The 24,736-nt window shown below is 37.9% G+C and overlaps 2 protein-coding genes across 4 annotated transcripts in view; one reads left to right on the top strand and one right to left on the bottom strand.

The window, feature by feature from the left end:
- The window catches only part of LOC104889779 (DNA repair protein RAD50), a 29,206-nt gene extending 16,126 nt beyond the window's left edge, over positions 1 to 13,080 (bottom strand). Inside the window, exons 1-5 of the mRNA XM_010675085.3 lie at positions 12,775 to 13,080; positions 11,518 to 11,604; positions 11,252 to 11,419; positions 10,234 to 10,409; positions 9,535 to 9,649 (exon numbers count right to left, since the gene is read on the bottom strand). Coding sequence (XP_010673387.1) covers positions 9,535 to 9,649; positions 10,234 to 10,409; positions 11,252 to 11,419; positions 11,518 to 11,604; positions 12,775 to 12,897 — 669 coding nt within the window. The 5' untranslated portion in view covers positions 12,898 to 13,080. The remainder of the gene's footprint in view (positions 1 to 9,534; positions 9,650 to 10,233; positions 10,410 to 11,251; positions 11,420 to 11,517; positions 11,605 to 12,774) is intronic.
- Positions 13,081 to 15,137: 2,057 nt separating this feature from the next.
- On the top strand, positions 15,138 to 20,942 carry LOC104889780 (3'-5' exonuclease). 3 transcript variants are annotated; one of them, XR_008968529.1, is made up of 7 exons: positions 15,147 to 15,623; positions 15,810 to 15,989; positions 18,813 to 18,943; positions 19,044 to 19,202; positions 19,682 to 19,792; positions 19,877 to 20,041; positions 20,480 to 20,942. XR_008968529.1 is itself a non-coding variant. In XM_010675086.4 (6 exons), exons 1-6 carry the CDS (start codon positions 15,224 to 15,226, stop codon positions 19,922 to 19,924), a joined length of 1,029 nt encoding a protein of 342 aa, XP_010673388.1. In that variant the 5' UTR covers positions 15,147 to 15,223; the 3' UTR covers positions 19,925 to 20,414. The 3 variants fall into 3 exon arrangements, 2 of the variants coding, with proteins under 2 accessions (XP_048496036.1, XP_010673388.1); XM_010675086.4 differs by lacking the exon at positions 20,480 to 20,942 and having other exon boundaries at positions 19,877 to 20,414; XM_048640079.2 differs by lacking the exons at positions 19,877 to 20,041; positions 20,480 to 20,942 and having other exon boundaries at positions 15,138 to 15,623; positions 19,044 to 19,213.
- Positions 20,943 to 24,736: the final 3,794 nt, after the last annotated feature.

The following is a 24,736-nucleotide window of genomic DNA, read 5'->3' on the forward strand; positions in this document are numbered from 1 at the left end:
ATCAACAAAGTCTGAAATTTCTCATGCAACAACGACATATAGAGCCGGAGTATCAACGATGGGTTAGTGAACTCATGGGTTTCACTTTTGACATCATATACCTCCTAACCTGTGATGTGGAGGGTGTAGCACAAGGATGGGAGGCAACACCACCAGCCCACCTCCAAACAGAAATTTCCTTAAATTCCATTATGGGTTTTGACACACCCCAAACTTTGAAGCTCAGAATGAGAGTCAACCACCAGGGCATGGTGGTTATGGTGGATCCAGGGGCCCCCATAATTTTATCTCCCTCACCACCGTCCATAAATTGGGCATTCCGGTCACCCCAACACATGGATTTGGCGTGACACTCGGCACCGGAGAAGCAGTCATGGGACAAGGAGAATGTAAATCCGTCCTCCTCCACCTACAGGGACACCCTTGATGTCATTGAACCTAGGTAACTCTGATCTTATCTTAGGTATTCAATGGCTAGCTAAATTAGGTACCATGTCTGCTCATTGTGCTGAAATTTAACATTGGCAGTGAGACTGTCACGTTGAGGGGTGACCCGTCCCTTGGCAGATCCTTGATATCTCTAAAAGCTATGATGAGAACCTTAGCCAAAAAGGGTGGGGGCTTCTTAATTGAATTGAATCGGATGGAAACTTACCACCACAAAAGAAACCTAACCCTTTTAACAATGCCCCTCTTTACATTCAATCTACTCTCTCATACTACCACCACATATTCTCTCTCTATCCGTGGTCATGAAGACCCCATCATCCTTAAAGACGACACCGATCCCATAAGTTTCTGCCCCCTACCGATACCCCCAAATCCAGAAAGATGAAATCGAACACCTGATTGATGATATGCTCCAAGCCGGAATCATAAGGCCCTCCACTAGCCCATTCTCAAGCCCGGTTTTGTTGGTAAAAAAGAAAGACGGGTCTTGGCGTTTTTGCGTTGATTGTAGAGCGTTGAAGATAAGTACCCCGTACCCATCATTGATGAGCTTCTTGACGAGCTCTGGGGGCCATCGCTTTTTGCCAAGCTGGACCTCAAGTTCGATTATCACCAAATTCGGATGAAAGCCGGAGACGAACATAAAACGGCTTTTTGTATACACCAAAGCCGGAGACGAAAACCTGATTGATGATATGCAACAACGGCATATAGAGCCGGAGTATCAACGATGGGTTAGTGAACTCATGGGTTTCACTTTTGACATCATATACCGGTCCGGCTCCACGAGTGTAGTGGTCGACGCCTTGTCTAGACAAGACCACTGTGCTAAATTGGGAGCACTCCTCACTACCTGCCATGTGCCTTGGGAGCAGCTCCAAACTCAAATTCTGCAAGATCCTTTTATTTCTCAGCTCACCTGAGACATACAAGAGGAAAAACATGTTCCAAAAGGCTACACCCTTCTCCATGGCACGTTATTCTACAAAGGAAGGCTAGTGATTCCAAAAGGGTCTTCTCCGGTCACCACTCTATTGAAAGAGTACCATGACTCTCTGGTAGGGGGTCACTCGGGGGATTTAAAAACCTATCAAAGGCTAGCTAGTGAGTGGTTTTGGCCCGGTATAAGGCGAGATGTTACTCGGAATGTCTATGCTTGTCAGACATGTCAACAAAATAAGCATTCTTCCCTGGAGGTTTGCTACAGCCATTACCCATCCCAACCAAGTGTGGGAAGACATCAGTCTTGACTTTGTGGAGGGATTACCTAAGTCCAAGGGTTTTGATACCATTCTAGTGGTGGTAGATAGGCTAACAGAATATGGCCACTTCTTATGCCTCAAACACCCATTCTCCGCTCCAGCGATCTCTTTTCGTCAAAGAAGTTGTTGACTCCATGGGCTCCCTTCCTCAATTGTTTCGGAGAGAGACAAAATCTTCCTCAACTCATTTTGGAAAGAATTATTCTGACTACAGGGGACTTCATTGCAGCGTAGCACAACCTGTATCACCGAGGGATTTTCTACTATCACCCACAATCGGTTGGCCAAACCGAAGTGGTTAACAAGAGTGTAGAATCTTACTTGAGATGCTTCGTCAATGGCAAACCTAGCTCTTGGTCTAAGTGGCTTCATGGGGCGGAATATTGGTACAATACTAGCTTCCATTCTTCCACGAATTGCACCCCATTCAAGGCTCTCTATGATCGAGATCCTCCTTCTATCATCAGATTCGTGCCAACTCCTATCTCATCCTTAGAGGAACAAATGATCGAAAGGGATGCGGTTTTGGATGATCTAAAATCTCACTTACTCAAAGCTCAACACAAAATGAAAGAGTACATTGATGGCAAGAGGCGTGAGCTTGAGTTTTTAGTGAGGGATTATGTATACCTCAAATTACAGCCGTATAGACAAAGGTCCTTGTCACATCACTTCAATGAGAAGCTATCCCCACGATATTATGGGCCTTTTCAGATCATCCAAAGGATTGGGACAGTTGCTTACAAGCTCCAGCTGCCTCCGGAGTCAAGGATCCACCCTGTTTTCCACGTCTCTCAGCTCACGAAATATGTGGGTCCACTTCCTAGCTCTCCTACTATTCCTCCTCGACTTACCCCTCACCTCATACTAGAAGTGCAACCGGAGTCACTCTTAGACTTCAGGACATCACGTGACCCCAATTATCCAACTCCACAAGTGCTCATTAAATGGCAGCACCTGCTTATGAGGCTATTTGGGAGGACTTTGCTACTGTCAATTCCAGATTTCCCTCCTTCCACCTTGAGGACAAGGTGGCTCTTTGCAAGTGGGGTAATGCAAGGAGTCATAGTGGAGCCACTACTAAGCCTCAGATTACCTACGTCAGGAGGGGTAGAAAAGGAAATGCACCTCATCTGAGCCACCTCACACTCAGCCTTGAGCAAGAGGAATATTCTGCTGTGATTTGGCTACCCTGACAAGTTAGTTATTGTAATTACCTGAGCTTGAGAGCTATAAACAAGAGCTGGTTAGAGAGAAAATTATCTTGAATTTTGTAATTGAGAGTGACATTTCTTTGGAGAGTCCTTGCCTCTCGAAGAGTGAGGGTTGTATTTGGTAATTCTACCTTGGTGTTTATCAATACAGCTATCTATCCCCCTTTGGTTCTGCTCTAATTTTCCTGCTTATTCTTGTTGTACGGCCTGTTGGTTTACACCACAAACATAGGGACTGACTGTAAAATGGCAACTCAAGAGTAGAGAAAAAAGGGGGTGCTACCGTGATAGTGAAGATAGGTTATTGAAATGCATGGTAGGAGAGAAAGTTATAGGAGATAATCGCTGCAAGCCTCCAAATGGTAGTGTTCTGATCCAAATAAAGCTTGGATTCATGCAAGGCGCCACAAGCACTCGTATCTGTCTCGGAAAGTTCCATTAATCCGAAAAATGTGTTGATCAGCAGCAAATAAGTTCTACGAAAATTGAGTTTCTCCCTTGCTGTGGATCCTCAGGGGGTTTAGTGCAGAGATTGATACTCTCCTGAACTCTATTTCATAAACAAGTTCCAGAAAGAGTTGCTACAAGGATTGAAAAGATCAAGCTGAAGATTTATATAACCCCTAGAATCACATTTTTGATAGAGAAAACTAAAGGAGGAAGGACTTACGTCTCAGGGTCTACACTTGAAAGAAGAAAACTAAAATCTTCCTATGCATCTGAAAGATAAATTCAGGAGAGTCCAATGAGCATGTGACACCAGAAAACTAATATCACATCCTCTCCCACATGAAAATAAATACTCGACAACCATTACAAACCAAAAAAAAAAAAGGCTTGATTTTTCGCAACAGCCAAGCACACACAAACTACAGCAAATATAATAAATTGCCACAACCCCTTCAGCCCCTCATTTCTCCTAAATTCCACACGAGAAGACTCATAAGTGCTCCTAGACTGAAACAGGACACAAAGCAAAACCCTGGGACCTACCACACTGCGGAACTGGTTTCATATAAGAGCCACCTCGCAATGCAAAAACAAGAGACGTAATGACTTGTCAGTTCTCACTAGGTAAGTAAAGAGCACACAGCTTTGGAGATAAAGCCTTGTCACGTCTCCATAAATAGAGCCTTGTCGGGTCTCCATAACTTCAAGCCTACTACATGTTTTGAGTTTCTCCAAAAAAGCTGATCAAACGAAGCTCTGACACACACATTTCAGGACCTTAGTCTTCCAAATGAGAGTGGAGATAGGACAAGGCTGTGCGTCTGGATCTCATTCAAGGTGATTATAAAGAGTTACAAGAAAAACACTCCACTAGAGGAGATATTGCTACAGAAATTGCTCAAGGGCATTAAACAGGTTATCAAGCTCATCCTCCTACAGATGAAAGCCATCCCTTCTAGAGTGGAAGTTCCAAGACACAGTACCAGCAATTTTCATCATAAAAGTAGATATAAGAGTAGTGGACAAGCAATAAAGCAAAGGGAAAAGGACGAAGGTTGGTCTTGGTCCCCACAAAGTTCTCAAGAGGCAAATGACCCCCAAATGCCAACCAACCTTTCAACTACCAATGAAGAAAATAGAGGAAACCCGAGAAACAAACTTGCAACCAACTCTGCTAGTGCATCCCAGCCATACTTCTAGAGGTTTACCTGCTTTCAATAAGAAACTATGTGTCATAGTGTTAGGATTCACCCTTCCTTTCCTTGTAATATATTTTCCTTGTGCTTATTATGATTAGCTTTATGCTTTCTAAGGATACTTTCAGGTTTCCCTAGGCCCCTTAGGTATGTTCGTTGGGTACTATGTCTTTTGACCCTTGGGCATAACTTGGTGCAAGCTTCGATGCAAACTATGTTTTTCAGCTGTTTCAATGTTCACAGAAGAAAGCAGCTATCTGTGGTAGGGTACTGATTGATGGAACAAAAAATTTACACTGTGCTTAAATATTTGAATTGTTGTTTGACTAACCTGAAACTTGGTATTGTACTCTTGTTAATACTTCCCAACCATCAAAATACCACTTTCATTGTCTGCTGCTGCACACATTCCAGTCCTGTTGACTAGAGTTGCACACTTGCACCTTCTCTGCCAAAAGACAAGAGTGCACCACAAATATGAGTGTCAAAGCACTCAAACCATGACACATAAGGCAGGGCATCAGATTCTACCGGCAAGCTCTAGAGCCATTTACATATAATTTTGGACACCAGTTCCCATAAGCCACACCTCCTTCTTCTTCGGGCTTGTGGATGATGTCCCTAACTTCCAAATAACTAAAATACATTTCTTATCACCTAACTTCAGAGTTAAGCAAAATCCCACAATGCAGACTTCCTATAGTCAGTCCTCGAGAACCCTAAAGTAGGTCAAAGGAAGACTAAAACACAGAACCAAAGAACAAAAGCCAACAAGGGGGAACTAGTCTTATATCAATCCCAGTAACACTAAACTAGTGAACTTTTACAGATCAATTTAGTCCTCAAAACTAACTCAAAATTTCGAACAAAACTTCAATGGTAAAAAAAAAAGATGTCGTCCACAAACTCCAAGTAGGAGATCACCACTTATGTACCCACATAAGACCAATAACCTAACTTATGAAATCACCCTTAGAAACTACCCAGCCTAAGACATCCACCACCAAAGCAAACAAAGAGGGAAACAAAACATCCCCTAGCCTCAAACATTAAAGGCTCAAAAACACCTCCAAGGGTGAGCGAGTGACTATTAACTATCACCAGGAAGTGCAAAGCAGAAAGGTACCTTGACAGCTCGTTTCATAGGCGAAACTAAATGATGATAAGGGTAATGAACTCATATGTAATGTGCAGGGAAATGCCCAATTAAACACCATGATAATAGAATCTTATCCCAAACATGTGATTTTCTTCACAAAGTTCCATTCCTGTTATCAAGTGTTAATGGATGGTAATAAAATTTTAAGAAAAGAGGTGTTCTGGGACGAAGTAACATTACCAAGGATGTTGACATAGGAAGTTCCTTACAAATTAACACCAAAATTGCATTACCATCACCACCATTTATGGTCGCTTTTCCAAACCGGCCTTTGAGTCCACTACTTTCACCTGGACCCAAACCTTTTCCTCTTTCTAAACTTGTTCATAAAGCTTCATCCCATCATTAGCTTTCATGAAAACTAACTCTTATAAAATAAAATAAAAAAACCCTTTCATCTATGAACTTCAACTCAAGCTCTATCATCTGCCTTTTACCTACAAATCACACTCAAAAATAGGTTCCTTAAGATATTAATAAGATCTTAGCAATCAAACTAATAGGCCAAAAATAGGCCGAAAAGCCTTAGCATAAAGATCCTTCTTCTGAACTAAGGTGAGAGAAGAAGAATTCACTTCCTCTGTTCTAAAGAATGCAACATGTTCTTTTTACAGTCTCCACCATATATCATTGAGACATTGACCACGTATGTCTTAAATTGCATGCTTGTACAAATTCTGAAAACTTGGTATTTGTGGAAGGACACCTTGAAACAAATCAAAAAGTATCACGCATAATAATATTTTATTCTTACATATTAGTGAGAATTTACAGTCAAATACACGAAAATGAACCATTAAAATTTCATGTTGCTCTCTTTCAAGAACTCAAAGTTGCATTCTTTCAAATTGTCAAGATAATTGCTCCATAGCAAGTCCGTGCACATTCAACAAGCTAAACAGAAGATTTTGTAGGTGACTAAAGAAAAGGTAGAGAGGAAAAAGTTACCACATAGGGATAAAGCAAATAATCGTAACATCCCAAAATGGAAGTGGGCTACACAACGGGAGTAGTCAATACTCAATCCGCTTGTGGAAATCTCATCAAACAACTAAGAAAGATATTCCTTTACATCAATGCAAGCCTCAAAAAAGCTAGAGCTAAGTTAAGCATTTAGGACCTTGGACAATCACCTATGTATGAAACAATTAAATTGATCCTAATAGCCTCATACGGCCTCTCAACCAAGCACAATACAGTATACACAAAAGGATTCAGCTTGAATTAACCATCAGCATGAAACAAACGGCTCTGAACAAGAGCACTTTGATCTCTAAGTATCAAACCATCCAGGTATTCAAACTCCTCAATTGAACTTCTCTTAGCTTTAAAAGGCACGAGATAGTGAGGCACAAAGGGTTCCTAGAGCCTAGGCTTCGCATCCCATTGGCAAGGCACACCATTATTTCTAATCTTTAATATCTATTTATGCTATTTCATATTGAATCTTTAGTAGATGAGCCGACATATATGCAAAAGAAAACAAAAGCTCAAAAATGAAATTCCTTAATAAAAAAAGATCCCTTAGAATATCATATTTCAGGGAGGAAATGGACAAGAAAATCAAGGAAGAATATCGCCCCTGAAGTCGCGTTCGTGGCAATGTCGTGACGTCACAGAAGCGGCTTGTAATGGTCAATAGAACAAAAACGCGATGTGATTTTTTTTCCATTAAATTCACGTAAATGGATTTATCCTCAAATTTGCTTTTTCTAGTTTAAGAATTTTTCTTTCCACGTGAAAGGATTAAACCTATCATATATAATTAGTTGAAACATGAATGCCCTTCCTATTATCTTTACTAGTCGTATAAGCACGCGATGCGTGCGTCGACAATATTATATACGAATAGGCATATATTTTTTTAATCTAAAATTATTTTGGTAGTGATTTAAATTATTGAGGTTTTTTTGTAGATGTTATTATCTTTTTGAACTAAAGGTGACTGATTTTTAACTGTTAGAAAAATTTGGTCGAGATTTAATAAATTCTTGTCAGCGGCTTTAGTATAGTTCTACGATTGTAGATTTTAATAAACCATATTGTTTAAACTTTGTAAATACAAAGTATTATATTGTCAGGATATATCACTAACTTTTTTTAATTGAAGATTCTAATTAATTTCGTGAATTGATCGTGTCAATCTAGTCAAGTCATTAGTGGTGATTGCATATTCCATTTTTGACTTATTCCATATGGCAAGTTGCATTGATTCTCATTTTTAAATTTATTATAAAAAAAGTTGTTTTAAGTTATTAGAGGGTATTCTAGTCATTCCAAATGGAGACACCACACCTCCTTCCGTGGCTTATATGATAGAGATGTAAATGGACACAGCTCAAATACATTACCCAACTTAAAGGCCACGTACACTTTGTTCTCCTATTTTTTTGGTACATGGATGTTGTTTCCCTGTTTCAATGTATGTTTTTCCTTTCTCCTTTTTTTGGCCGAAATAAAGAAGGAACGAATGAATGAGAAAAGTAACGTTCTAACACGCCGCATCACTATTATCAAACATACAAAGCGCCGAGGATGTAATTTTATTGTGGCGTTCTTTAAAAGCATTTCAAACGGCAAACCCAAACCTGTTACATAATGGCCGTAACGCAAGGAAAGGAAGAGTTTCAATTCCATAAATCAGGGGCAATGGGGTACCCTTCCACTTCCACTAACTGCATACTCTCTCTTCCTCGCATTTTACCCTCACACTTTCTCATCCTAACTTTTCTAGAAAGAGCCAGATTGGTACACCCAGTCAGTAGTTAGGTAAGACTAGACAGAATGGGAGAAAAAAATAAGAATATATATAGAATAAACATAGACTTTTAAACACCTCATTGCAAAGGCCGGAGGAGAAAGAGTGAAAACATAAGTTCCAGAATCCAGAACGGAGAGAAAGAGAGGAGAATCCAAACAATGACCAAAGGGGATGAGGAAGAGAGAGGAAGAGCAAATTGATAGGAGAGAGAGAAGGATAGAGAACGGAGTCACAGATTGAAGAGAGATAACAGATAACATACCTGAAAATTTCACCGGCAACAGCTAGCAGATCATGGTGCCTAACAATTAACATCACCTCATTTCTGTTCACTTGCTTTTATGTATAACCCTAGTATACAAACTTTCACCCGCAACCACTAACATTGAAGTAGAACCCCAATTCACAAATTAGGACTTTCCACCAGATAGGAGCTTTTGATTTGCTATTTGAAATTTGAATTGAAGATATTTCATTCAATACATAAAGGGCTTTTGCTCGAAATGTGAATATCAAAGCTTATATAACATTTTAATTTAAAAATTCTTTAGTCTTCTTCTTTGCGTTCAACTTAGATCTCTAACATGCATCTTTACAAAAAGATGGCATTCCCAGCGTCACAGGCAACTCTAGGTCGTTCCGTCAATCTTTTTAGATGTGTTTTCCCAGCGCTCGGACTCACACCTCATCTAAGCATGCCTTGGTAGCACTATTCAACACCAGGCTTTTTCTTTTCCGATCCAAAATTTCAACTAATTATACCCGCTTCTTAACCCACCTAAATGGAGTTCTAACTCCAACAAACTCATCACACCAAAGAGCAAATTCTAATTAGCGCAAAGCCAAGCTGGAAATTTAAGAAAAGTAACCCAAAGTCCCAAACTTCTACTGCACTAAGTCTGCTCTCCTTATTAATCATGAACAAAACTTCTATGAAAAGATAAAGACTAGTTTCTCTAAGCATTTAGGAGTTAGAAACAAATTGAAGATCCACATTACATACTGGAGTTATGCATAAAAGCAAGTGAACAAAAATGAAAACCTTATAAGCAGAATCTTTCAATGTTTGCAGATGCTCTAACTTTAGCTTGTATGTCTTGATTTCTTGGGCCTGCTCCTTATGGAGCTTTTTGATAACCTCTAATGCCTTAGTGTACCTGGTCAAAGCATATAGAAAAAACTCATTCCAACTATCATCTCGGGATGTAATGCATATTGAATATCAAGTCAAGGAGCCAATAGATAATAGTGGATAAAATCTCACAGAGTTATGTCCTCCATGTTAACAAAAAAATTGCATTGTTTAGCAATTAATAGAAACCCAACAATGACATAGGAGTTTTGCAAACTGTCAGTCAATTGTGAGTCTATGAGCCATCCTTTCATGATGTTTCCTTTTTACTATTCAATAATTCTCATCACCTAAACAAGTGCACCATTTCTTGATAGGCTTGAGCTTAGACCTAGACTGAGTAGAAAACGTTGACCAATCAAGATCATAGAAACACCAGAAACTGCAAGTCTTCACAAGAAAGGCCGCTGTTATGACTACTAAATCGAAACAACTATGACAATCATTAGCAAGAATGGCAGGGTAAACAACAAAATAGAAAGCTCACTCAAGCCTGATGGAGCATAAACGTCTCAACTAATCTTAACGAAGATTAAAAGAAGCAATGTTTATGGTCCATAGCTCACACGGAGCAAAACTCAAAATCCACAATATGTTTTTTAGTCGTACCGGGTTGCGGAGAAAATGTCATCAAATTTTTTCTTCAGAGTGGAGGAATCTTGCAATGGCCAGTTGGCCTCATCTTGGTGCACAAATATCACATTTTCAAGAATAGCCTTAGAAACACCCATCAACGCGGGAATTTCTCGATCCATATCCGCACATCTATAACTCAGACAAACTTTCTGAGAGACAAAAAAATAGATTAATGGAGGATCCCAACAGTCAAACATCTATTTCAACAAAAGATATACTTTGTACAAATTATCGATTATACACACACTCGCTCAAGCACGGTCCATGTAACAAATAAGAACAGCAATATTTGAAGCTTTCAACATAGAGAACAAAATACGAGCTGAGGAACATAATTATCACACATTCACACCCACCAAAAGCTTAAGCAGCACCAATCGGGTAAAGATTTTTCTTGCATTTTGAAGGAATCTCATAAAAATGGTTTGTTAGACACTAAACAGGAACCCACTTCATATAAACGCATCGAAAATGTAAGGCTCCAAAGTAATAGACATTCAACAACACATAGCCTTATGAAAATTGCCTAGATGTACCTTGCTAACAGCAACACATAGCCTTATGAAAACAAACATCAGGGAAAATGTGCTAGGAAATGCATTGTGCAAGAGAAATTCAAACTAGCCAGCTAGGCAGTTAGCTAACAAATATAACATCCCTTTTTATAACCAAATTCAATTACAATCAAGAGCTAGGAGGGTTGAAGGTTAAAAATAGTCAGCTCAAGTCCTCCCCCTCAATATATCTCGTCAACCAAATCATACAAGTAATAATAACTAGAACTGCCTTTTCATACAAGTCATAACCTTTCATACAAGTGATAACAACTAGAACTGCAAAATTTCCAAAAGTTACCAAGAAAATCCCTTGCAATAATCATCACTATCTAGTAATAATAGCAACATCTATATTCCATATTCTGTGACTGCAACATAAAACAAATGAAAACACAAAGGAAATAATATTAAAGAGCATAATTATAGGGCACCACCTCCCCAGTATTAGGATTTATAGTCTGTAGTACACTTTCAATAGCTTTATATTCCATCTTTGATGCCTTTTGTGTTAGCTGGAAGGACCTTATACACACAACATCTTTCCCTGCAGCTGTCTTAAAACGAAGCTTAATCTGCGCTTTCGTCTCTGTTTCCCCTGCCACCTACCATTCAGAACCAACAAAACAAAAACCCTGTGCATATTAATCCCGGATAAAAGAACAAGACATGTTAGCTATGCTTTTATAAAGAGAATGAGAACCTTGGGATCATGAATGAAGCTCTGACCAGACCTAGCATTGGGAGGCAACTCCCCAGTGCATGCAAGCTTCAAGCACTCAATTATGGTCTACACCCAAAAAAGGGAAACAAAAAAAAATTATACACTAAACAATATAGACTATGGAGTAATGCCACATCAAACATTTAGACAAGCAAAAGGTGTTACACTGGCAAGTATTTCAATCAAGTTTTGATTTCTTTTTTCAGTCCCCACCATGCCACCATTAGCAACTGTACACTTTTTGCTTGAGTGTACGTATATAGTCCATTTGGTAAATCGTAATCCTAAAATACGTACAATATATTGTGTAATAGCTATCATATTAATGTCCATGGTAATGCTTATCCACCCAGTGGCTGATGCATTTGGCTCTCATAGGGAGCAAGTGCATCCCCATTTTCTAGAATTTTGACCAATTTTTTAGGTTCAGTCCAATTTAAAAGATAAAAAAGCCCATTTTAAATTTCCACAATCAAGTTAAAATTTATCTTTGCACCCCCATTTTAAATTTTCTAGATCCGCCACTGTATCCACCCCCAACAAACTTGTGATTTTTCTTAATAGGATTCCATAACTAACTTGGATGTGGTACTAAGTTGGAATGAAAATTTATGAAGAAAACCACATGTTCAAGGATGAGTCTCCATTACCATACAGTCTACCAGACGAGGCGCCAGCCAATTACAATTAGTTACAATATATATATATATATATATATATATATATATATATATATATATATATATTATATATATATATATATATATATATATATATATATATATATATATATATATATATATATATATATATATATATATATATATATAACATTGAGAACAGACATTGGAACAAAAATTGATAAAATGAGGAACAAACAAGTGAATAATACAGCAAAGCAGACATGAGCAACTCAATTACAGTCAACAGATAACAGTAAATTCATCAACAAATACATCAAACTACAAAAAATAAAAGAAACCCATTTATTTAACAATGAAAAAATGGGTAACAAAATTCATACTTTCTCAAACAAGGAGGAAGAAAAACTCACATTATAATCTTAAAATACATAAATCACCAAACATACAAACATACCCACCAATCCATAACTACCCCAAAACCCAAAAATCAAAATAATTTCAAAAAAATAAATGAAACTAAATTGAGAAAATGAGCAACCAGAAAAAATAAAAAAAAATAATAAAAAGGAAAAGAGAATAAAAAGAAGAATACAGTTTTTCCGGCACCATTGGAGCCGACAATTAAGGTTAAGGGTTTAAAGAAAGTGACGACGTTTTTGTTTTCCGGGTCGAAACTCCGAATTCCTTTGATCAACATCTTGTCTACTGTGCTCATTTTTCTACTTTTTTGTGCTGCAAATTTTAAAGGGTTTCTCTGATTAAGAGTATATTTTCTACTTGCAGTGAAATTGTGCCGGAAATTTGATTACCGGCGAAAATGAAGAGAGACGAAGAAAAGGGTTTTGAGGGGAGTTGAGTGAGCTGTGTTTTGTGTATTGGGCGCGCAAAGTTGAGGAACTATAAACCGATGAGGCCCCTAAACAAAATATAAAAATATTATTAAAGGGTCAAAGTAGTCGACAGTATAAGGATGGAGATGAGAATCCATCCTAAAATCATTTGAAATTAAGAGCGAAGCTCTAATCAATCGAGCTATACCTCACTCTCAAAAGAATTAATATGTTAAAATTAAAAATATTGTTATGTGACTTCGAGATTACATATTAAAAGGTTTAACGTGATATTTGGTGTTATTGCTTTAAAGTGAGATATTAATAAATGAATAATATAAATACATGTGTGTAGCTCGAGACTAAAATTAGTAAACAGTGGTTTTATACTGATTTTCATATACTCCTTTTCTTATTTAATATACCACATTCATAATACAATAGCTTATTTTGTTAACTATATCGACAAAAATTGATATGAACAAAGTTGTACTTTTTTTCTCATGAGACTATGTTGTTTTCACCTTATTTTATGAGATAATTACGAATTTTGGTTAGAATTATACCATACGTCAAATATCTAGACTATATTAAACTACGCCGTCTTAGTTCTATTTACATGTTACCATTATATTCAATTGTGTATTATGAAAAATTATGAAAATTATATTTTGAAATATATCCAACAAGATCCCATATGAATATGTACTTATTTGTGAATTGACATATAAATGTGGTATTTCTCTAATTCTCTTTCAAAAAAAAAAATATAAATGTGGTATAACCACACTGTGTTTGATCAAATCAAGAAGACTCATACCCCATGAGACCAATTTTTAGTTATTTAAAATAAATCACCTTATTTTAGATGAGTAGAACAAAGTTTAACACTAGGCATACAAGTTCTCATTCCGTTAGTTCACACGTAGGGAAAGTCATTCTAACCATGTGAGCCATAAAGCTAGCTTGAGAAAGAGTTACTATCTTTTTATTTTAATTTTAAAGTCGAAATTCATCAACTTTGACCATATTATTTTCGCTGATTCATAATACTAACTTTTACATGGGGATCTTGGTAGACCCGTTTTAATTTTTATATGGCGCACATCACTTACGCCTCACCAATGGCCATGCCAACACTATATAATTACCTTCTCCTACGCATCTTCAACTATTTTTGCTTCAATAGTGTGGTTTTTACTTGCTTCTTTTTATAGCTTTTACGAATCCATTTATACCTCCATCGCAATGCATATAAAAAACTTATAGCATAAGCTATAATTTGTCTTTTCTTTGAAGAAGTGGGAGAGTTGCTAAGAATTGATAATTGTAGCTGTCCTAAATCAAAAAATTATCATAGTTGGCAAAATCAGTTGACTTTTTTTTTCTAATGTTCATTTGCATGAACTTAAACGTGTCGTCAGAGAACTACTACTCTATCATTGTGATACATGAATAGTGTATATTATAGATTTAGATCACAATAGTATTTGTGTAATTCGATTAACAAACTTCTCAAATCACCTGCTATATACTTTGTAAATCTCCAAATTACACGACTATTTACTTAATAATACTTTTAATTAATCAGTTGGTCTTGCAAGAGATCACCTACCTTTAATTTAACATTAGGCTCGCTCCAAACCAATATTAATAAGATAACATGCTACATCTTTTTAATATTGTGACCAATTTAATCTATTCAGGAACCAACTTAAGTTATTTCATGATCAGTTTAATGTATTCAACAATGGTATTCTTTTATCCATTCAGTGACTAGTTTAATCCATATAGTGTCTACTTTAATCCATTTAGTAAGACTACCAAATTATTTTTCGAAATTATCCGTTGGAGTTCGAGAATCAAGAAAACAAAGGAAGGAGAAGAGAAAGGATGACTAGAATAGGGTTGACTATTGAGTTAGAGTGAAATGGAATAGAATTGTTAGAAAAATTCAATATTAAATTCGTCTAATTTTATGTTAAAATTTCAGTACCTATTATAATAGTTTATGTTAATTCTATCGTCTGAGGTTGAATATAATTCTAAATCACCGTGATAATTTAGGACAAGCTCGTGAGTCGTGCCATTGTGTGATGGCTTCTGTGACCGTTCCGATTGCGTTTTAAATCCGCGGGTAGCTACTACAAATTACTCATTCTCTAATCCAAACTCAAAACACATTTAAAACTTTCACAAACTCCGCAAGAAATGAATTCTTCATCTGAAGAACCCCATCTTTCACCAAAAACAGTAACAACAAAAACAGCAGTTACATCAACAACAACAACAATAATTCAGTTTGAAACAGTAGTTGATGATTGGGATAAACCCTTCTCAAATGAAGAGTTAGACGCCATTGAAGCAGCTTTCGAAGCAGCAACATCAACTACTGTAACTATAAAATCTTCTTCATCCACCTCATCTTCGTTGAAAACCCCACGTAGCAGCTCTTCTGCTAATAACGAAGAAGACGACTCCAATGGCAGAACCAAATTTCGGCGTCGATTGCCGGGTTCTATTTCCTGCTCAAATGGCGAACTGGGTTCGCCTCAAACTTCAAGATCTTTCACTCTAACACCTTGTTATGGTATTCGGAATTTCCAACAAGGTAATTTAATCACATTGTTTTGAAATTGGGGCTTATTCAATTTAATAAATTTAGTTTTTGTTTGGAAATTTGGGATATGGATGAATTGTTTTAGCATATATTAGTATTGTGGCATAGTAGCAATTTGTAAGTAGAGTATTGTAAATTTGTAATAGATTGAATTGTGTAAAATTTGATTTTTGATAGGTAATGTGAAGATGAAGTATCCTGCAATGAATTTTGGGGGCCGCATTGTGTATTCGCGGACGATGGAGGAGGTGGAAGAAGCTACATTGCAGATTTTGAAGATGTTGGAGGCTAAGAAGCGCGAGACTGGCAGGGCTGTGATTGGACTTGATATAGAGTGGAAGCCTAGCTTCGTTCGAGGTTGGTTTACACCTTGTTATTCATGACTTGAGAGTGCTTTATTTTGGTAGTTTACCAAGTTTGATGTCCTAGTTTGGCCTATTGCTTGTTTGTCTATATTTGCTATGCAAGAGAAGTGAGTAACTGTATTAGATTGCTTCCTTTGATGAACTGTATGGCTTTTGTGATGTGATTTCGTTTAGGTATCTTCAGCTGCCACTGTCATAGAGCATGTATTAAGATTCTTGAAGTCTTTGGCCGTATATATTCACTTTAGAGGAGGCTCAGTAAACATGTTATTTGAAAGACATTTCTAGATCACTCATATTGTGACCTAGTCCCATTTGGTTCCATTTGGTTTGAGTTGTTAGCTTCTGAGTTGAGGGATCCAAGATCTTGCTCAATTCTTGTAAAACGACACTTTGCAATCTCTCCTTGGGGTCATCTAGATGGCATATGCATAACTGCACAAGTTAATGACTACGTTTATTTGGGGACTGGAGTCCACATATGATGCTAAAGACTAAGTTAGAAGTTCATGAACCTTATCTATAATGCTAAAGTTCTTAAAAGGTTTTTGCAAGATCATAGAACTTGAAGTTCAGTGTCTACTATCTCATAGAAAACACATTAGTCTGGCTCAGTTTGTGCCCTTCAATGTTTTAACCTTCTTATCTGTTGACCTTCATAATGTTAGTTCCATTGTTGCAGAACACATGAGATGTGTTAAAAGGCAATAGGAATTCGGATCCTCAGCATGAGGCAAGAGGTAAAGGTGCTGGCCTGAGCACAGTAGTGGACATTTGCAGACTTGCAGTATCAAAATGTTGCCTTTCCCATAAAGTAAATTTATCCATCATGTATTATGTTAATAAGTGATACGTGTCACTAATTTTCCACAGTAGCCCATCAATTATACTGTATCACACAAAGAGTATCGTAGTTGCGAAAAAAAATTTCATGACTTGTATTATGGTGAAAGACTTAAAATCTACAGTGAGAATTTGGAACCTAAAGGTGCACCTCCTTTGCCTAAGCTTTGTTTCAAACAAGACCTCATTGCTTAGAGCCATAAAGGCAATCACCTTGTGCGCCTTGTGACTTGCAACTTAGACGCGCGTCCTCCCTTTTAGGCTTAAATCATGATTCTCCTATAACTCTTGACGACCACAAGAAGTGAAATGGAAAGGGGAAAGTAGGTTTTCTCTTTTAACATCTGGAGGCGAACTACATCCAAATATTTCTTTCTTACCTTTCATAATCTGAATCCTAGCCTCCATCTCAGGAGGTCAGATTGGCCTATTTTAGCACACGTGCAGATGCTTCCATCCCTTTCTCATTGTATTTCTGTTACATCTTTTTCAACTTAGTTGCATTTGCTTTTGGTTTCATGAAATGTCTTTCTTAATTTGTGGAATAATCTGTGACTTATAGTGGGATTATGTCCTTCCCTGTCGCGAGACGTGAGTGTATGTAAGATTGAAGATGTGAAATATCAACTGGATTATGCTTCAATTTTCTTCCCTGTGAATTTTTATTTTGAAAATGCATTATAACTTAAAACTTCTACTCTAGTGGTCAAGATTACACCTTTGTTTAGGAGTTGTCTTAAAAGGTGGTAATCTGTGAATGGATTAAAGTGTCTCTCATAAGTCATACCTATTAAGTACTTCCTCTTCCCTTTTGTTTGTCCTGGTTGCTTTAATTTCATACTCGTAAAGATTATAAAAGTTGATATTTTAAATACACACTCAAACAAAAATACAATATTCTACATGATAATGTTTTCTTAAATATTGGTGAGACTATCTGGTCAACCTTTGGCTTGTAATTGAGAGATTTTCATTTTAGAAAAATTAGATAGGAAGTAGGAACTGAGGGAGTATTAATCAAGTGCATCATCACTTCATCAGTGTAGATGTCATAGCACTACTTGTGATCGTAACTTTTCTTTTCTTCTATATGTATAATAAATAGCCAATAAAAGTAGCGAGCTGAAGATAGGGACATTCAATCCATGTTTTCATTCTACATACATTTCTATTGAAAAGTTGTCTGATTGAATCTGATCTTTAGTTCTCAGATCACTTATTTCCTTGTTCCGAAGCTGTTATCAAGTGCATCATCAATTCATCAGTGTTGATGCCCTAGTACTACTTGTGATTGTAACTTTTCTTTTCTTCTATATGTATAATAAATAACCAATAAAAGTAGGGAGCTGAAGATAGGCACATTTAATCCATGCTTTCATTCTACATACATTTCTATTGAAAAGTTGTCTGATTGAATCTGATCTTTAGTTCTGAGATCACTTATTTCCTTGTTCCGAAGCTTTTACTTGGTGTTTCATTGATACCTCCTTATTCAGTTTAGAATGACTGAGTTTGAACTTTGAAGACCATCCCTGAGGGATTTCCTCTATGAGTGCTTTGTCTGATCTTCTTTTGTATATTTTTCCGCTCTTGACTTTGTTGGGAAATTGTTGAGGTGCAATTAATGGTGTCTCTCCTCTGATTTGTGCTCTCACTATTTTTTCCTTACTCGCTTATTCTTACAAAACTCACTTTCCCTCCATATTTTTACTATGATTCAGAAAGTGTATCGACATCTATTATGGTGTAACTCACTTTATGGATCACTCTCCTCCTTTCATTCTTGTATGATTGCTGGTTGGTTGCCTCTTGTGATACTAGGGCAGGTAGAAGGTTTGCAAGCTGTTCTGAAGGAGTCTGGAGTTTGATGTGACTTTCTGATCACTGGCTTGTGTGAATGTAGATTGTAGATGCTTAATATTGAAAAAATTTGGAGCCTTTTCTTTCTATTCACTATATTTGTACGTTACAGGTATTCCCCAGGGTAAAGCTGCAGTCATGCAAATATGTGGGGATATGACTCACTGTTATGTATTGCATATTATTCATTCTGGAATCCCTGGCAGCCTGCAATCTCTTCTGGAAGATTCTGAGTTTATCAAGGTTGTAAAATAAAAAACCCTGTGTACATATGTTGAGCTTTTCAAATATCTGTCCCATGAACCTCTTCTTCAATGGTGAATTGATCTTGTATTATTCACAGGTTGGAGTTGGTATTGACAATGACGCTGTTAAGGTTTTCCATGATCATAATGTGTCTATTAAAGCTGTGGAAGATCTCTCCATTCTGGCCAATCAAAAGCTTGGTGGATTAAAGCAGTGGAGTCTCTCTTCACTGGTTGAAACGTTTACTTGCAAACAAGTAATTAATTGGTACCTTTTGTTTTTATCGATTGTTGATTATTGCCTCCCCTGATTTTTTAAGGTATTATATGATTTTCAACGTCTATGTTGTCTTCAACTTTAACTGATTACTCTCCTTCATAAAATGCTCTTTCTCTTCCTGTTACTCCATGTCACCAGAAACTATGCAGGTTAGCTTGTCTTCATGAAAAATAGCGATAGAGTAGAAATTTGTAAGTTAGAGGAAAGCAAGTGTTTTTATGATTCTTTTTCTAGTAATTCAATAAAAATATAAAATTTTTCTTTTGAGGTGCTCCTGACTCCTGAGTTATGTCCATTGTGAAGATAGTGTTTTTCTGTGTCTGTATCTTCTCAGTATCCATTTCCTTTATGTTTCAACTTATAACTTGCTCTTCTTTTTATTATTTGGTTGTGATATGTGTTCTTGTCGAAGTAAAGATTTAATAATTATAGATTGTATTGAATCTATGTGTGCAGCTCCTGAAGCCTAAGAAGATTAGACTAGGAAACTGGGAAGCTGATTTTCTTTCAAAGCCACAGTTAAAGTATGCAGCAACAGATGCATTTGCTTCTTGGAATCTCTATGAGGTAAACCATGATCAGTTTTTTTGTTCTTCTCGTTTGGCACTTGTATATAATCTTTTTACTATTATTGCATTTTCCCCACTGTAGGTGCTGAAGAGTTACCCAGATTTACCCCAGAATAAACCTGAAAACTAAGACCTTAAAAAGCTTCAGGGATTAAAACTCGCGAGCCATCTCTGTGCAGTGTGCATCAACAACTGTATGGACATGTGAAGGTTCTCCACAAAAACTGAATTAAGATGCCACAACCAGGTTTTCGCTTTATATATTTATGAAAAAATTGACAGATGTAGGCTTGAACTACAAGCCATGAAGAAAAAGGCTGAACTAAGGAAGTGTACATAAAGAACAGTGAATTATGAACCATGCTAACAAAATGTGACTTAAGTGATTTTGAAACTGAAATTTCAGGCATCTAGAGCACCAGAAAGAATGAATAACAACATTTTTTTTAGTGAATGTTCTCGTCCAGCATCACTAGAAAGTTCTTGTTTCATTCATAGTAGTGATTCAGATGCCTGAATTTCTAACTCTAACATCACTTAATCAATTTTTGTTCATAGTTCATTCTATAATTGTACAAACTGATACTTCAGTCTTAGTCTATTTGATGGTATGTACTTCAGCCTATTCTTGTCAGTTTTTCTAATACTTACCAGCAGTATTTTGTCTCTGTATCTAGTATTCTAGTTATTATCTAGCTGATGAGGACTGGCTCTGGCTGTAAGACTGGGACAGCAAATGGTGAACCCAACCTATAGGAAAACCTTCAGTCGAAAACTTGGCGAAAATCCAATTAGAAATCACTAATACCCACCCAACCTTGAAATTTCAGAGAGATCAGATTATGAGAATAGAAATCATTACATTATTATTGTAATTAATTACATTATTATTGTAATTAATTATTCGAAACGAAGCTTGTTAATATCGTATCAGTTAATCATATATTTATTTTTTTGGTGCGGTGTGGCTGGTGGTGTGGGGGACTGGAGGGTGGTCCTCTTTCTTGGGAAAAACCATCCCATGTTTAGCTTGATAAATCATAAATCAATAAGAATTCAATGTACTTGTAATCTGAAATTGAATGTGCCATTGATGATTCCTCTGAAGATACTAGTGTTTCTGAATCTGGGTTTTTTCACCCTCTGAATCCTAAGATAATGTACCATGTTATATTACTGTGTTATCATAAGGTGCCCCATAACATGAACATCTCCTAATTTAATTTTTCTTTCACTTTCTCTCTGTGAAAGTGATTGAAGGGTTGGCAGTTTGGCACTGTTGATTGCCACTTGCATGTGGGTGGGACCCTTTTCCTCTTGTTTTGATGGTAATGTGATTTCAATGGTCTCCATTTCCTCTCTCTTTCTCCCTAGAGATGTGGGGTTGTATCCCATGTGATTAAGGACAATTTTTTTTGGCCACTTTTTATCTTTGAGCTGAAGAATATGACAGTCAATATCTAAAGATAAACACTTTGTGAAGTCTTCTTAAATTTCTGTGACTTTCTAGCAATTTGTGCAATTGTTTGTGATTTGGAGGTGAAGTAACTATTAGTTTGAGAAACTTCTTTTTTTTAGCTTACTATTTTTAGCAATTTGGGAGGGATTTTCTTAGCAGTACACAAGTACATGAAATAAAATTGATAGTAAACATACTAAGAGTACACATGTCATTGTTTTGTAGTACTAATTATAAAAGCCTTTGTATAGTTGTATATGATAAACTTATTTATATGCAAACATAAGCCATAGATTACTTTCATAGAATAGCTTGGTTGATAGCTTTGATGGGGGACCATAAAAAGCTGGAAATGTGCATTTATATTTCAGTAGAACTCCATATTAGAGATGTCAGATGTGCATATAGAGTGTGCATCTAGATTTTTTTTTTTACTCATATGAGCAACGAAGGCAGTTTAAAGAAGGAGGGGGGGGGGTTTCAAACCTCTAACTTATCGTTCACAACACTTCAATCTAAGACATCCTTGGTAGAGTGTGCATCTAGATTGGTATAAAAATTAGGTTTATTTTCATGATTCAGATAAGAATAGCTCTATTTTGTATTCAAAAAGCTTGATTTTAACCTTTTGGGTTATATGTATAGCATCTTATTTATTATCATATGCCTTTTGCTTAATGTAAGTTTATATGCCTGATAAATATGATAAGTTTGGAATTCTTCTATTATGATATAATAATACTTACTAGGAATTGTTATCTGTGAATCAGAGTGCCTTTACGCCAGGCCGTCTGATTACTGATAATATTATGGTGGCTTTTGAGCTTTTCCATTATATGAAACATCTACGGAGTGCTGAAAGAGGATTAGCGGTGAAGTTGGATATGTCCAAAGCTTATGACAAGATTGAGTGGGATTTTCTGGAGGTAGTGCTAGGGCGGTTTGGTTTTGATACGGGATGGAGTGGAAGGGTTATGGAATGTGTCCGCTCGGTCACGTTTGCGGTTCTGGTAAATGGGAGGCCGACGGAAGACTTTACTCCTAATAGAGGGATTCGACAGGGCGACCCCCTTTCCCCATATCTCTTTATTTTGTGTGTCGAGATTTTTTCTCATCTGTTGCGCAAGGCCGAGGAAAATAATTCATTACGAGGTCTTAAGGTGGCCTCTTTGGCCCCTTCTGTCAACCATCTCTTGTTTGCGGATGATTGTATTATTTTTTCTCGAGCTTCTATTCAAGATGCAGAGGCGATTAAGCAGGCACTGCAGGTTTATGAGATGTCGTCGGGGCAAAAAGTGAATTTTGATAAGACAACAATTTCTTTTAGCCGTGGGGTGACGGGAGTTAGGCGACACGCTATCTCGAGTTTCTTAGGGGTGCAGGAGGTTGACATCCATGATCGGTATCTAGGCTTGCCCACGGTGGTTGGTCACTCGAAGAAGGTGATTACTAGGGGAGTGAAGGAGAAATTGTGGAAAAAACTCCAAGGGTGGAAGGGGATGGTTTTATCTAAAGCTGGTAGGGAGGTCATGATAAAGGCTGTGGCCCAATCTCTTCCTACCTATGCGATGAGTGTTTTTAAATTTCCATCTTATTTCTGTGATGAGATGAGGTCCCTGATTTCTCAGTTCTGGTGGGGCCAAAAACATAATGAGCGGAAGATTCATTGGGTGGCTTGGAAGAAGTTATGCAAACCAAAGGAAGTGGGTGGCATTGGTTTTCGGGATATGAAGATGTTTAACTGGGCCCTCCTGGGAAAACAAGCATGGAGACTAGCTATGTCACAGGGGAGCCTCGCGGAACAAATCTTAAAAGCTCGCTACTATCCAAATTCCAAGTTCATGGATGCAGAGTTGGGATCCAATCCTAGCTACACATGGAGGGGTATATGGGAGGCTAGATGGGTGCATAGAAGAGGGTTGCGATGGAGGGTTGGAAATGGGGAAGAGATTCAGATATGGAAGGATCCTTGGGTCCCTGGCACCCAATCACGTAAGATTTTGTCGCCTAGAGGTGAGGCGAATGTTGATGTGGAGGTGGGAGCCTTAATTGATCCCATTAGTAAGACGTGGAACCGCGAGTTGGTTGAATCCCTGTTCTTGCCATTTGAGGTGGAGCGCATATTGAGTATTCCGATTAGTCATAGATTGCCGGAGGACAGGTTGTGCTGGGATTTGGAGAAAAATGGCATATATTCGGTCAAATCGGCTTATAGAGCCTTAATGGGGGATGTGTGGTCATCTTCGGAGGCGTCAGCCTCTAATGCGGTGCTAATATGGAAGCAGGTATGGGGACTAGATATTATTCCAAGGGTTAAGTTGTTCGCCTGGCGAGCGTGCTTGGAGGCGCTTCCAACACGGTCGGGCCTCAGCTCGCGGGTCCCCTCGATTAGTGCTACGTGTGGATTATGCGGGGAGGGGGATGAGTCAGGCTTCCATGCACTAGCTGCTTGCGGTATAGCCCGTTTGGTGTGGAAGGCGAGTGGGCTAACCCATGATTTTCCTAGGGGTTGTACGAAGGTGGTGGATTGGTGGGGGTTTATGTTTGATGCTCTTGATCAGGAGCAGGTATGTTTTTTTGTCACATTGTGCTGGGCTATTTGGGGGGCGCGTTGCAAAGCCTTGATGGAGGGTGAACCGGCGGACCCTAGCTCGATTGTTGCTTATGCTCACAAGACCTGCCAAGATACTTTTGCTGCGATTAACAAGGAGAAAAAGAAGGCTGGGGGTGAGGTGGCTGTACCGGCGAAGTGGGTGGCTCCAGAGAGGGGATGGTTGAAGTGTAATGCGGATGCGGGGAGGTTGGGTGAGGTTGGCTCGGGTCTGGGCGCAGTGGGCCGGGACGAGAATGGGTCGGTGGTGTTCTGTGTAGTGGTGCAGTCGACAGCACGCTGGGAGATTAGAGTAGCCGAAGCCAAGGCAGTGCTGATGGGCTTGCAGGCAGCTAAGGAGCAATGTTATCAGTACGTGATGTTGGAAAACGATAGCCTCCAGGTGATCCAAGCCCTCCAGAATGGGGTTGGTGGTTCTAGTGACTTCCATTTAGTACTAGATGATATTCTTGCTTAAGTTCCTGATTTTGAGTCAGTCAAATTTTCATTTGTAAAGAGGACAGGGAATAGTGTTGCTCATGCTATGGCTCACTTCCAACCTATGGAGATGGGCAAAAGGTGGTGGGAGGATGATTTTCCGAACTCAATTGTTTGTTTGGCTACTAATGATTTATTAAATTAGTTCCCCGGTGAGGGTTCCTTTCAAAAAAAAAAAAAAAGGAATTGTTATCTAACTATACTAGTTAGCAATGTTTTTTGAAGGAAAATTACATAGAAAATTAGGGTAGTGTTCTCTCAATGATCTATATTTGGTTGGAGTTACGATCTTTTTCTTTTGGTAGCTACTCCCTCTCTTCCTTGATGTTCGCGTCATCATCTTTTTTTAACGTTTCAACACAAATTCGACAAATCAATTTTCTTATCACCTCCAA

This window comes from Beta vulgaris, chromosome 3 (genome assembly GCF_026745355.1).
Source record: "Beta vulgaris subsp. vulgaris cultivar EL10 chromosome 3, EL10.2, whole genome shotgun sequence".
NCBI lineage: Eukaryota > Viridiplantae > Streptophyta > Magnoliopsida > Caryophyllales > Amaranthaceae > Beta > Beta vulgaris.

Excerpts from the sequence above, each read along its gene's own strand:
- LOC104889780 (XM_010675086.4), top strand. The coding sequence starts at position 15,224 with ATGAATTCTTCATCTGAAGAACCCCATCTTTCACCAAAAACAGTAACA. Across the intron at positions 18,944-19,043 it reads AAGATTCTGAGTTTATCAAG|GTTGGAGTTGGTATTGACAA; the intron begins GTTGTAAAATAA and ends TATTATTCACAG. Across the intron at positions 19,203-19,681 it reads AAACGTTTACTTGCAAACAA|CTCCTGAAGCCTAAGAAGAT; the intron begins GTAATTAATTGG and ends CTATGTGTGCAG.